Here is a 13,139-nt window from a genome sequence, read left to right as displayed (position 1 = left end):
TATTCTTGACCATCCTGTATGACTCTGGTCCTCTGGTCTGTCACAGGAAGTTCACCCAACAAGCTTTCCTCAGTTTCTCCAGACATCATGAAGAGACCAGTGGAATACACAGCTTAATCAGCTGTTATCCCTCGAACTTGCTTTGTTCCAGGCCATCTTATTTTTCACTCATTTCTTGGTGTTCTCATCTAGTCCTATTCTTCTTCAAAGATCTATAAATGTTATGGATTGCAGCCTGCACACGCCTACAACGTACCTGTCCATTACCCTTATGTGATATCTATTTTTAATTTTTCATGCCCTTTAGTCATATACCACCATTGGTGGTATATGGTATATGAACACTGGTATTAAAAAGATAGGGTCTTTGTTTCTGCGATCATCTTTGAAATTTCCTAACAGTGATCCAGTCCACTCTTTCTGTTTAATTTTTGACCTAACTCAGAAATTTTTACTGTTCATCCCAGACAGTAAATGAGCATGCTACATATGTGTATATACATTATTTCCTTCTCCTTCCCTCTCTCTCTGACAAACTATCTATAGGGTGTCCATCTAACTGCATATCCTGATTTGAGCAACACACACCATTTGTATACTTATTGGCTTTTCCTGTGTGAATGGTTAAGCCCCTGGTTTCCAAACTGCGTGTTGTAGCACCCTGGTCGCAGCAAACTTGCCAGAGGCATCACGAGATATTCAAAATTTGAAGTAAACACAAAGACAGTCAACATCTGTTGGATACTGTGCAAACTACTTGCTCGAAGTAGTTAAATTTCAACATTAGATCATGCTACATTTCTTTCGATGACATTTGCCAGTGTCTGAGATAGGTTTTGGTTTAGCAGTACTTCAGACTATGCCAAAACTTTTCAAACTTTCTCATTTGCAATGTCATCTTTGTTTAGTTGCATTTTCAGTGATTGCTGTAATAAAAAAGTATGGTGCAAAAATAAATGTAAACTAGGATATGAAAGTGATGAGGTCCAATCTGATTCCAAAGTTTCAGAAGTTACAGAGCACCTAACAGGTACACACATTCCATTAGTAAGTAATTGTGGCTATTTAAGAATGAAATTTTTAAAAATTTCCCAATTTATGAGCATTATTTTATTAAATGGCTACTAAGTTGTAAGGATATAAATACTTATTGAGTTGTTTGGACCTAGATACTTAATAAACAACTATTGGGTATTTCTTTTAATATGAAAAACTTAGGGAGTCTCTAAGGACACCATGAAAGTTTGGGAACCTCCAAGTTAAGCCAAATTTTTCTTGAGTGGTTCCAGATATCTTCCTGAAGGCACAACAATGTTCTAGGGCTTGAGGGATCCAGGAAAACATTTTCTGAAAATAGGAGGAATAACTGGAGGATCTCATCATCCACAGGGAATCACTCTTCAACTTGAATTCTGCATGTGTTTAATGCCTTTTTTATATCCTTGTTTTATGCCATAGCTAATACTGATAATCATACAAGGTTTCTATATTTATATATTATAGAATTTAAAAATTAGAAAAAACTTCAAATGCCCTCTGGTTCAACCCATACAAGAAAAATTGCCAGTCCCACTATAATATATCTGATAGGTGATCATCTAGCTGTATCCTGATAGGAGAGGGAATACATCACCTCTCAAGGGAACTTGTTCCATTTCTGGACAGTGCTAATTGTTAAGAAGTTTTCATGGACATTGAACCCAAATCTGTCTCTTTGTACTTCTCTTGGTTTTGTTCCCAGGGTCCAAAGAGAACAAGTTTAGTCCCTTCTCCACAAGACAATCTTTCAAATACTTGAAGATACTTATCATGTCTTCCTGAGTCTTCTCTTCTCCCTGCTAAACATGCAGAGTTCCCTCAAATAATTCTCATGTGACAAGGGCTTAAAACTATCTTCCAAAGAATCTTGAAAACTTTAATGTAGGGATGGGAGACACCTTGGTGGAAAAACCTCAAAGGAAGCATTTGGATCTACTGCAAATCAAACAATAAACCTAGTGAGATCTTATATCTTCTTTATCTTTCAGATGATTATTTATGCTGAAGTTGTTAACTACTATGGAATATCACTTGTGATGAACACGGCAAAATTCTATTAAAAATACTGTACAGATGGGAAAGATATAGGTAAGTTAGGTAATTATGTTTCCCTGGACACATCTATTGGTAACTTCCCCTCCCTCAACAACCTGACAAATATGTCACCTCCAACATGGATCTCCACTATGTGGTGGTGGTGTTCAGTTATTTATCAGTTGTGTCTGACTCTTCATGACCTCATTTGGGGTTTTCTTGCAAAGATACAGGAGTGGTTTGTCATTTCCTTCTCCAGTGCATTTTATAGAAGAGAAAACAAAGGCAAACAGGATTAAGTGACTTGTCCTCGGTCACACAGCTGAGTGTCTGAGGCTGCATCTGAACTCAGGAAGATGAGTGTTCTTGACTCCAGGCCCAGCACTCTATCCACTGATCCACTGCCCTATGTAATACGAATCTAATTTAGCTGCTTTTCTCATCCTTGCTCTCTTTAGTGTTCTCTTTCTATCTCCTCTACAAGCAAATACAGCGCTGTAATGTTAGAACCTAAGTGTGACAGCTTTACTATCCTTTGTGTTGAAAACAATTCAATTGGTTTTAAAAAAAATCTTTGCAGCTTTTCTTCTACTTGCTGTCTTTCTTCCATTTTCACACGTGACTGGCCTTGGGATGACATTTCTTAGTGAAATCTTGCCAAACTATCTTTAAACTATTTTTTACTGTCCACAGCTACTCTGTTTTACGAGGAAATACAGTAGGTGATTTTCCATCAATCTTTTCTGTAAAATTTAACAAACCAATTTATATTCTAAACTGATGTTTCCTTTGTGTACCATCTCTCCCATGGCAAACAAGTAAAACAGCTGCTAACTTCTTTGGATTTTTAAAGTTTCATTATGTAAATTCATTTATATGAGTTGAATATCTTTATGAAATTATTATAGTCTGCATTTATGTCCATTCTTTCATCCATTACTAGGAACTTCTTAATAGTCAAGAATGAGTTGTTTCAATGAGGTACCTTGTCATATAGCTTTGATCTTTGCCCTAAAAAGTCTGACTAGATGGACAGTTGATTATGGAATGACTACCACATAAGTAATGAGTTAATTTCCTGCCTGTTAAAACATAACCAGTTTCATTTTCCATGTCCAGGACCTACCGATACTTTTCTCAAAGAAAAGATTCTTGACATATAACTTCAGGCATCTGTGTAGTCTACAAGTGTCTGGCTTCGGTCACTCCTTATTCCTGCTTCCTACATTTCAATATACCTCTTGGTCCTTACTTTTTTTTTTTATAGTCAAAGTCACCAAGTATCAAAGCATATAATTTTAATTTGGGAAGTCTCATTGAGTTTTTTACAGAATTTCTCTGCTTCTTTATCCTCTACAGCAGATGTTCATACATACACTGTAATTATTTTTATAGTGGTCTTTTTGCAAATACTTATCATAAACTGCAATACAAAAATGACCAAATATCCCATAAAATGTCCACCTAAGATTCTATGTTGTTTCTTGATGTTTCTGATGGCATGTTAAAATCAATTCTGACAATTCCTCTCAAACAAACAAACAAAAAACTGTGACCTTTCCAAAAGTAGTCACGTGGTGCAATGGTTAAAGCCCTGAGTTTGGAGTCAGGAAATCCTGAGTTCAAATCTTGCCTTAGACACTTACTTGTTGTATGATTCTGGGAAAGTCATTAATCTCACTCAGCCTATTTCTTCATCTGTAAAATGAGGTGGTTGGGTTCATCGGCCTCTAAAATCTCTTCCTAATCTTAATTTATGATCCCGCCATTTAGCAGTAAATTCTCTTTCCATTAATTTCATTTATAGTGAGAGTGTCTGACAGGATATTGCTTAAAAATTCTATTGGTCTATAGTTATCATAATTATCACAAATAATTATTAGTTGTTTCTTTGATTTCTTTCCTTACTTTACCCTTCTCTGGTTTGGGTACTAGACTATATTTGTCGAATAAAGAGAAGTTAGGTGAGTCCTGCTTTCTTGGTTTTGAGAATAATTTGTATAATATTGGTATTAATTGTTCTTTAATGGACTGGCAATATTTTTCCTGTAAATCCATCAAGATCAGGATTTTAATAGCTAGTTTGATTTCTTTTTCTGAGATTAAACTCTATTTGGTGATCTATTATTTTGAGTATCTTACATTTTTTTAGGATAACCTCATTATTTTAAGTGTTCTCAATATTGTGTACTGCAGTTTTGATAAATTTTTATTTTATTCTGGTTTTGTTGTAATCTTACTGATGGGGTGCTTGTGCTTGAACCCTAATTCTAACAGCCTCTGCTTGGGTGCCTGTGCCAGAATCCCAATTCCAAAACACATCTAGTTCTCAAAACATATTCTCTCTCAGGCTGTCTCTCTCTAGCTAAAGGGCAGCATGGCCCAACTTATCCCTGCTTCTTCCTTAGTACACTGAGTCATAACCATATTTACTATTTACTGTCCTTTCTAACATTTATCTTAGACATAGTATTTTGTCTGTCTAATAAGACACTAGATGAGAAACTATTCCCTTTAGCCCCAACCAATAGTGAACTCAGTGACATTTTACAGTAAAAACCACACCCCCAGTAATCCCACTGTGGGCTATTTCCTAGAGAACTCTGGGTAATACACCTCCACAGTAGATACTAAATATGCATGTTCCTTTAAGAACCAGCCATGCCTTAACCACTCCCTAATTCCACCCCCCAAAAACCTAACTGACATGTCCCCCCTTTTAGTCCCCTATTAGTTTCTATAAAGATTCCCTCTGCACCTCTTTATGGTTGCAGGTTCCCTAAGAACTCTTGCCCTCTGAAAAGCATAATAAATCTTTGCCTCCTTGACTTAAAGAATGCTTGGGTCTGTGAATTCATTCCAGGCAACCTGGGAACTTTGGTTTGGGATTCCTACTTCCCTGGGGTTCCATTTCTCCCTCAACATTACCTTGTTCATTTGTTATTTATCTAATTACTTGCCCTCTTCCTTTAAATTGGGTTGGCTAAAGGTTTATCAATTTTATAACTCCTTAGTAGTTCCATTCTGAAGGTGCAATAAGTCTTTTTAGCTCTAATTTCTCCAGCAATTTGTTCAATTCTGTATTTTCACTTTTATTGATCTTTCTATTAGATTTGTCCAACTCTGAGAGAGGAACATTAAAGTCTCCCGCTATTTTTATTACTATCTATGATACCTTTTTAAAATATAATGTCAAGATTGATACGACTTAGTTCCTCCAGTATTATGTCCATTGGCAGTCACTGAACAAGGATCTTTATTTAAGAGTACTATCAAGTTAAAATTTATATATGCTTTAAAAAGATGTAATTCTTAGTTCCCTCTGTTCCCTTTTCTTTTTATTAAAAAAATAAGTTATCACTGATGTCTTCTGTTTCTTATATCATCATAGTTAGCCCTAGTATCTTTCTCCCAGCCTTCCCCAAAGAATCATCCCATATAACAAAGTATTTTTTAAGAGGAAAAAAAATCAGCACAACTGAGCAATATATTGACAAAATTTGAAAGCATATACAACATGTAACACCCATGGATCTTCTACCTCCATGAAAGGAAAGGCTGAGTTGGAAGTATATTCTCAAATCTCTTCTTTCAAGTCATGTTTGATCTAATTCTGTTATGTTTGTGTATTGTTGTTCTTTCTCTTTACATTGCTGCAGTTATTGTGTATACTGTTTTCTTGGCTCTGTTTACTGCACTAGACATCAATTCATGGAGATCTTGCGTGCTTCACTGTATTCCTCACACACATCATTTCTTACAGCCCAGTAATATTCTATTACATTCATGTGCCACAATTTGTTTTGCCATTCCCCAGTTGATGGGCTTCTACTTTATTCCACAACTTTTCAAATGTTGACTGTTGCCATCTTTGTCAATTTGCAGGGTGTAAGGTAAAATCTCAGGGTTGTTTGATTTACATTTCTCCTTTTATTAGTGATCTGGATCATTGTTTCATGTGATTTTTTTATAAATACTTTGTAATTCTTTTGGGAACTGTTTGTTCATATCCATTGGACCACTCTCTATGGAAAAATGGTTAATCTTACATGTATGTGGATGTATACACATATATTCATTCATTGTTTATGCACCTTGGATACCAAATGCTTATCAGAGAAATTTGATATAAAGATTTTTTTTTCCTATTTGACCCCTTCGCCTTCTAATTCTTAGTGCATTAAATTATCTGTAAAGAAGCATTTTAGTTTCAGGTAATCAGATTTAACTACTTTATCTTTTACAATAGCCTCTAGCTCTTACTTGGCTAAGAAGACATCTCCTACCCATAGCTGTGAGAGGTATATCATCTGTTTCTCTTCTAATTTCTTTATAATCTGATCAATAACTTTAAGGTCACATATCCATTTAGAATGTACTAAAGAATATGGTGCCTCTGCTTCCTTTTCCGCTCCTCTACCACTGTCACTAGCAGAAAAACACTGTGATGTTTCTTTAGTTCACAGGGTGGCAAGACCATAAAATTTATAACCAAGTGCCCAGCCTACTGACAATGAACCTCTCCATGCTTAGTCAGGTTGGACTTTGGAAAGTATATTCAGTCTGTTGCTGGGATCATACCTAAAGTCTTTACATCATGGCAGATTTTCCAGAGATAGCATTCTTTGGAGAAGAGCAATATGAAATAAGACTAGGTACATAGACTGTAGCGAGCTTTAAACGCAAGGCTAAAAAATGTCTATTTTATCCTGGGAGCCACTGAAGAGTTCTCAGTAGGGAAGTGACATGATCAGATCTGTGTTACAGGAAAATCAATTTGGCACTTAAATGAAGGAAAGACTGGAGACAGAGGGACCATTGTAATAGTCTAGGCTAGAGCTGATGAGAGCTTGAAATATGATAGGGACATGTTAGCAGAGAAAACGGGATGGTCCATAGTGATGGTGAAGAGGATGAACTGGCAGTTGATTGGATATGTTGGGGTCAGGTGGAGAAGAAGAAGGTGGGAAGAAGAGTCAAAAATGATTCCAAGGTTGAGAACCTTGGTTGACTAGAAAGATGGTGTTGTACTGCCCTTCAATTGAAATAAAGAGGCTTGGAAGAAAGAGGGCCACGGAGGATCCATGAGTTCTAGCATGGAGAAAAGCATCAAGTATTAGAAAGCTAAGTATGAGTTATAGAAACTTTGATTATATACAAAGAGGGTAATTTTTACATCGTAAAACATTATTAGCATTAAGAAATAGAGAATAGACATGGAATTTAGTTAAATATTTTAGTTATAATACCTGGTGGGCCAGTTCGTGTGCAATTATTCTTGTTACCAGCTTTCTATCCATCACTGAAGAAGTGTTATCATCATATAAGAGTGTTTCTTCTCGGAAAGTGATCAAACCCCAATTTTCCATAGCTCCAGCTTGAATGTCAGGAATAGCTACCAAATCTTGAAACAAAAAAAGAAAGGTGACCCAGTTTTTTTTTTTCCTGCTTAAACAGAGCAACCATTTCTCTTTTTTAATTTAAGCAAAATGCTTTCATCATTGGCTTATCACCACAAAGAAAGCTCTAAGTCTTTTGCTGGAACACTGACACCTCATCCCCTTGCCACCTTCCTACTTCAAGCACAGCACTTTCTATCAATCTACCTGGAAGCTGAGAAAGATGGCAAAAAATCCAATTTCTCCAAAAAGGACCATTCTCTGAAGGGGAGGAGGGATGTAGTTAAGACAGTCTTCTGTCAACCAATATGCAGCGCTATCAAATAAGTAAATTAGTCTTTCTTGGAAGAGCTACTAGCACTACACGTTAACATTTTAATTACTTACTGAAATAATTTTTCAGTAAATGAATTTTAATCTGAAAGTTCAGTGTATGTCTTCAAACTGCCACATATGTGTGTATCTAACTATAGTCGTGTGTGTGTGTGTGTGTGTGTGTGTGTGTGTGTGTGTGTGTGTGTATACACATATACCTCCACTGCCACAGTCCTTCAAATTTCCAAGTATCTTAGTTGTGGCATATAATCACCCCATATCGTAATGCCTAAAGGTTATTTAGAAACTGTATTCATGTGAACACTCTTCTGTTATATTTTCTCCTAAGATATGAAGCACACATATGTAGCTCCCTGACAAATGAATGCTGTAAACTTAAAAGAAGGCAAGGAAAATAGGATGACATTTTTACCTAATTTCTGAAGAGGGTACTTGATTTCAAAATAGTCCTGAAAAAAATCAAGAAGCTTCACTGCTATATCAAGAGCAGGTTTGGCTTGGTCAATCTTCTCTGGCACAGTGTAAATGGAAACCTAAAACCAAGTAACAAGAAATACTATTTACAACGAAAATTCAAACATAATTGGAATCAAAAGGAATTGAGATTTCTTGGTCAAGTCTACAGGCTCAATGGAAAACTGCCCACACTATCCTCAAGGTGAGACCTGTCCCACTTCCCTTCCCGAGACCCTGACCACCGTATCTTCATCTACAAAGCCCATCAATCAATGACAACTGGTGGTAACAGGGATAGAACTAAAGAGACAGTTTCTACTTCAAGGAGCTTAACTCTACTAGAGGATATAATTTGTTCAAAGATGGGCAAATATAGGAATGCTCAGTGATTTGGGGGTGGGAGTACTAGTAACTGAGGGAATCAGGAAAACAATCAACAAGCATTTATTAAGCAATCACTATGAGTCAAACACTATGCTAAGCCCTAGAGATACTGAAATTAAAAATGAAAACAATCCTTCCCATCCAGGGACACAACTATATACAAAATAGGCATATGTAAAATAAATATAAAGTAATTGGGTGAGGGGCACATTTGCAAGAAAGGCCTCACGTAGGAGGCAGCACTCAATATGAACTCTGACGGAAAGCAGGGATTCTGCAAGGCAGAGAGGTGCATTCTAGGTATGGGGGACAACTTTTGCAAAGTACAAAGATGGGAGATGTATGTATGGGTCATGTACAGAGAACAGCAATAAGGGAAATTTGGCTTGAAATGCCAAACAGAAGAGTTCATATTTATTTGGTCCTAGATGTAGTAAGTATTGACAAGAGAGCGAGAGAGAGAGAGAGAGAGAGAGAGAGAGAGAGAGAGAGACAGAAAGAGAAAGTATGTGCGTATGTATAGAGGATAAAGTGGAAAGGGACTTAAGGCAGAAAGTCAAAAAGTAAGCTCTTGTTTACTTTTTTTGTCCAGATAAGAAGTTATGGAGGAGGGAGCAAGCAATGAGTAAAAAAGAGTCAGAAGTGAGAGATGTGTTAGAGATAAAATTGACAAAACTTGCTAACTGCATGGTTATGTGGGGTGAGGAAGACACACACACATTTATACACACAGATACATGCACACATGTATACACATACATATTCTTCAGATCAGTCTCAATTAGCAAAGTGTCCTATACATTTTATAGAAAAAGATCAGACTGAAGTTGTGCTGTGGTTTAATAATTCTTTTTTTTCCCCTTAAATAAGAAAACAAAATCTAGCTGTATGTGTTGGAATGATACCTTATGTTTACGACCTGGTAATAAATTAGCTAACTAATGAATGAATTGTTTTAAAATTTTATAGTAAAGGAAAGACAACTGACTAGCCAAAGAAAAACTCTACACCTTTACTACAGCATGAGCCTGTGAAAGGACTGACTCAGCACTTCTAGCAGAAATTCAAATAAACTATCACCATGTAACAGGCACTAATGGCAAATGAAAGTAGATCTTTAAAATAAATGGTAAGTCTTTATAAAAGAAGTATAAATAGAATTGTAATTATTAAGTTCTTCCTGTTTTTCTATAATATGAGTTTTCTATGAAATATTATCACAGTCTACCAAGTTTCTCTTTTAATCAATTACCTACATCGGATGAACTTTAAATTGTTCACTTCCAGTTATTAGATCAGGTCTATCACAGTCTGTTAAGATAATAAGATAATAAACACAAAGTAGAATGTTTGGGACATAAGAAATGATTAGAGTTCTTAACAAATCACTCATCTGCATTTAAGTAAAACAGGCTTAAAGGCATAAATGCAAAAACGTACCAGAATTCCATTGGTCTCCTGGGTCATATTCTTCAATTCTCCAACAATGAAGGCAACCAGATATGTACTCATTTTCACACTCTCAAAAAATTCATCCTTGATAAGCCTGCCTTCTATTGGAACAGATGACCTCTACAAAGAAAGGAGGGGGGGGAGCAAAATAGCTATCAGAAAATATAATTATAGGAGCAGCTGGGTGGTGCAGGTGCTCTGGGTGCAGCCCCGGAGTCAGGAGGTTCTGAGTTCAAATCCAGCCTCAGACATGTACTAGACATGTGTGACCCTGGGCAAGTCTTAATCCTGATTGCCACCCAAAAAAAACCCTAGACAACCAACTGTGACAAGTAAATATGAACAGATGATTCATAATAAAGACACGAGTATATTTTAAATCTATAAAAGCATGAATTTACATCACAGGTTTAGTGTCTCAGTTTTTTTAACCAATAAAATAATACCACGTGCCAATCTCATTAGAAATGTACAAGAATTCAAAACAGAAGTATAGGGTTAATTTATTTTATATTTCGTTACAATTAATCAAGTGTTTTTCTCACACACCTTGATGAAATAAGTAGCATAAGTATTATATCCATTTTACAGATGGGGAAGCTTAGGTTTAGAGAGATTGTGACATACGAACAGTTATTCAGATAGCAAATGACAAAGCTGGGCCTTGAACACAGGGCTACTGATGCCAAATCTAGTGCTTTTTCCATCCTACCATGCTATTTCACTGTATCAAGAGTTGAGTTCTCCAGAAGATAGTAAAACTCAACCTAAATGGCACAGATACTACTTCAGTCTGAAGGCTGAAAAAGGAGATATGGTTATATTGTTGGATGCAGAGAGCTAAGAATTCACCTCTTCCCCCATCCTACAGGATTGAACAACACTGCATTCTAGTGCCATGTAGCAATTCTCTTGGATTTCTGATTATAAATTAAGCAAAAGTAGCTACCTGGTAAATGAAGCACAGTTCATACTTGTCTGTTTTATTCTCTGGTTCATCACTTTCAGAAAGGGGGAACAAATTCCAAGAAACACATGAAGTGTTCTCTAAAACCCCCAAAGTATTATATTAACATATATCTTTCGAATGGATATAAAACACACTAATACGAATCACAGAATTTCAGAAGTGGAAGGAACCGAAGAAGCCAGAATCTAGTCCAACTTGTACTAAAAACAAAACAAAAAAATTCCCTTTACAACACACCCAACAAATAATCATCCAGCCTTTAGGAGAAGATCTTAAGTGAGGAGTGATCCCACTATCCCTTGAGACAGCCCACTCAAATTTTGGATAGCTCTTATTGTGAGGAAGTTTTTCCATAAACAAAGACTGGAAACAGCTAGGTGATACACTAGAATTCCCCACTCATACAACTAGATACAGTGCTGGAGCCCTGATTCAGGAAGACCTGAGTTTAAATTCTGCCTCAGACACTTACTAGCTGTCTGAACCTAGAAAATCTAGAACCTTAGCCTCATTCAGCCTGTTTCTTCATCTACAAAATAAGGAGGCTGAACTGCCTCTTTTGAAGATGGCTTCTAAATTCTCCTCCAGTCTTCAATCTATTCATGGTTCATTGTTGTACTCTGAAGCCAAGAGATTAACTCCTCTTACAAATTAAAGTCCTTTACCTACGTGATGACAACTACCACATCTCCCTCCTCTTTACCTCCTCCTGTTAAGTTTTCCAACATCCAACTTTCTATGGAATGAATCTGAGGCCCTTTGGTATCCAGACTGCCCTGCTTTTGAGTATTCTCCAGTTTAGAAATAAACTTCCTAAAAGTCCAGAATAGAACCCAATCCTCCAAATATAGTCTGGTAAAGGCAGAATACAGCGGAATTAGGGACGTCCTTATTCCTGGATGTTCTGTCTCTCCTAATACTAGCTAAGATTACATTAGCTTTCTTGGCTGCCATATCATACTGTTGAATTATAATGAACCTATAGTCCACTAACACCATTCAATTTTAGACAACTCATCTAAACCACTCTCCTTTCTTCCCCGTCTCACCTAATACTTGGAAAGTTAGTTTAATGAATCTAAGTGTGCAAGATAACATTTATCCCTATTAAATGTCATCTTGTTTGAGTCAGCCTGATGTTCTGGCATATCAAAACCTTTTTGCATCCTTTTATCCAACGTGTTATCTATTCTTTCCAGCTTTGTAATTTACAAATCTGAAGCATGTTATATATACTTTTATGCAAGTCACTGGGAAAAAAATGTTAGCACAGGGCAAAGAAAAGATTCCTAAGGTACTCCATTAGAAGCTTCCTTCTTAGATGACACCAAAACATGATTATTTTTTGAGTCTCACCATTCAACCTGATGGAATTACCATGTGCCAGAGTTCAGCCCACACATTTCCATCTTTTACACATAAACAGTTATGAGAGACTATCAAATCTAGTAACCCTATTCCCCTTCACACACACCAACCCCCCAAAGGAAATTATATTGGTTTGGAATAACCTCTTCTTGTTAAAGCCAGTTGGCTCTTAGCAATTGTTGTTTCCTCTTTCTAAATGTTTTGAAACTATTCATTTAATAATACATCCTAGGGGGTGGAGCCAAGATGGTGGCTGGAAAGCAGGGACTTGCTTAAGCTCCCCACCCAGGTCCCTCCAAACAACTACAAAAAATGGCTCTGAACAAATTCTAGAGCTCCAGAACCCATGAAATAGCAAAAGAAAGCAGGGCTCCAGCCCAGGACAGCCTGGATGGTCACTGGGAAGGGTTTATTGCATGTGGAGCTGGAAGTGCAGCGGAGCAGAGCCCAGCATGGGCCACGCCAGGACCAACCAGACTGGGAGCCGGGCGGAACAGGCGTAGCCCCCTGAATCATTGAGCTTTGGCAGTTACCAGACTTTTCAACCCACAAATGCCAAAGACACCAGAGCAGGTTACTGGAAAAAACTGCTGGGTTGGAGTGAAAGGAGTTCGCGGTCAGTCACCACCCCAGGGGCGGCAGAGGTAGTACAGCTCTGAGGCTGCTTCCAGAGCTACAGCTGCAGTTGTTTCTGGCCCCAG

General features: G+C 37.1%; 1 protein-coding gene across 1 annotated transcript in view; it reads right to left on the bottom strand.

The window, feature by feature from the left end:
• Nucleotides 1-13,139, bottom strand: part of LOC118857610 (leucyl and cystinyl aminopeptidase) — a 144,522-nt gene that overhangs the window by 53,501 nt on the left and 77,882 nt on the right. Inside the window, exons 4-6 of the mRNA XM_036768230.1 lie at nucleotides 10,089-10,220; nucleotides 8,221-8,341; nucleotides 7,323-7,477 (exon numbers count right to left, since the gene is read on the bottom strand). Of these exons, the coding sequence (XP_036624125.1) occupies nucleotides 7,323-7,477; nucleotides 8,221-8,341; nucleotides 10,089-10,220 (408 nt within the window). The remainder of the gene's footprint in view (nucleotides 1-7,322; nucleotides 7,478-8,220; nucleotides 8,342-10,088; nucleotides 10,221-13,139) is intronic.

This window comes from Trichosurus vulpecula, chromosome 1 (genome assembly GCF_011100635.1).
Source record: "Trichosurus vulpecula isolate mTriVul1 chromosome 1, mTriVul1.pri, whole genome shotgun sequence".
NCBI classification, from domain to species: domain Eukaryota; kingdom Metazoa; phylum Chordata; class Mammalia; order Diprotodontia; family Phalangeridae; genus Trichosurus; species Trichosurus vulpecula.
Note: the sequence above shows the minus strand (reverse complement) of the source record. Positions and strands in the feature narration are given on the sequence as shown.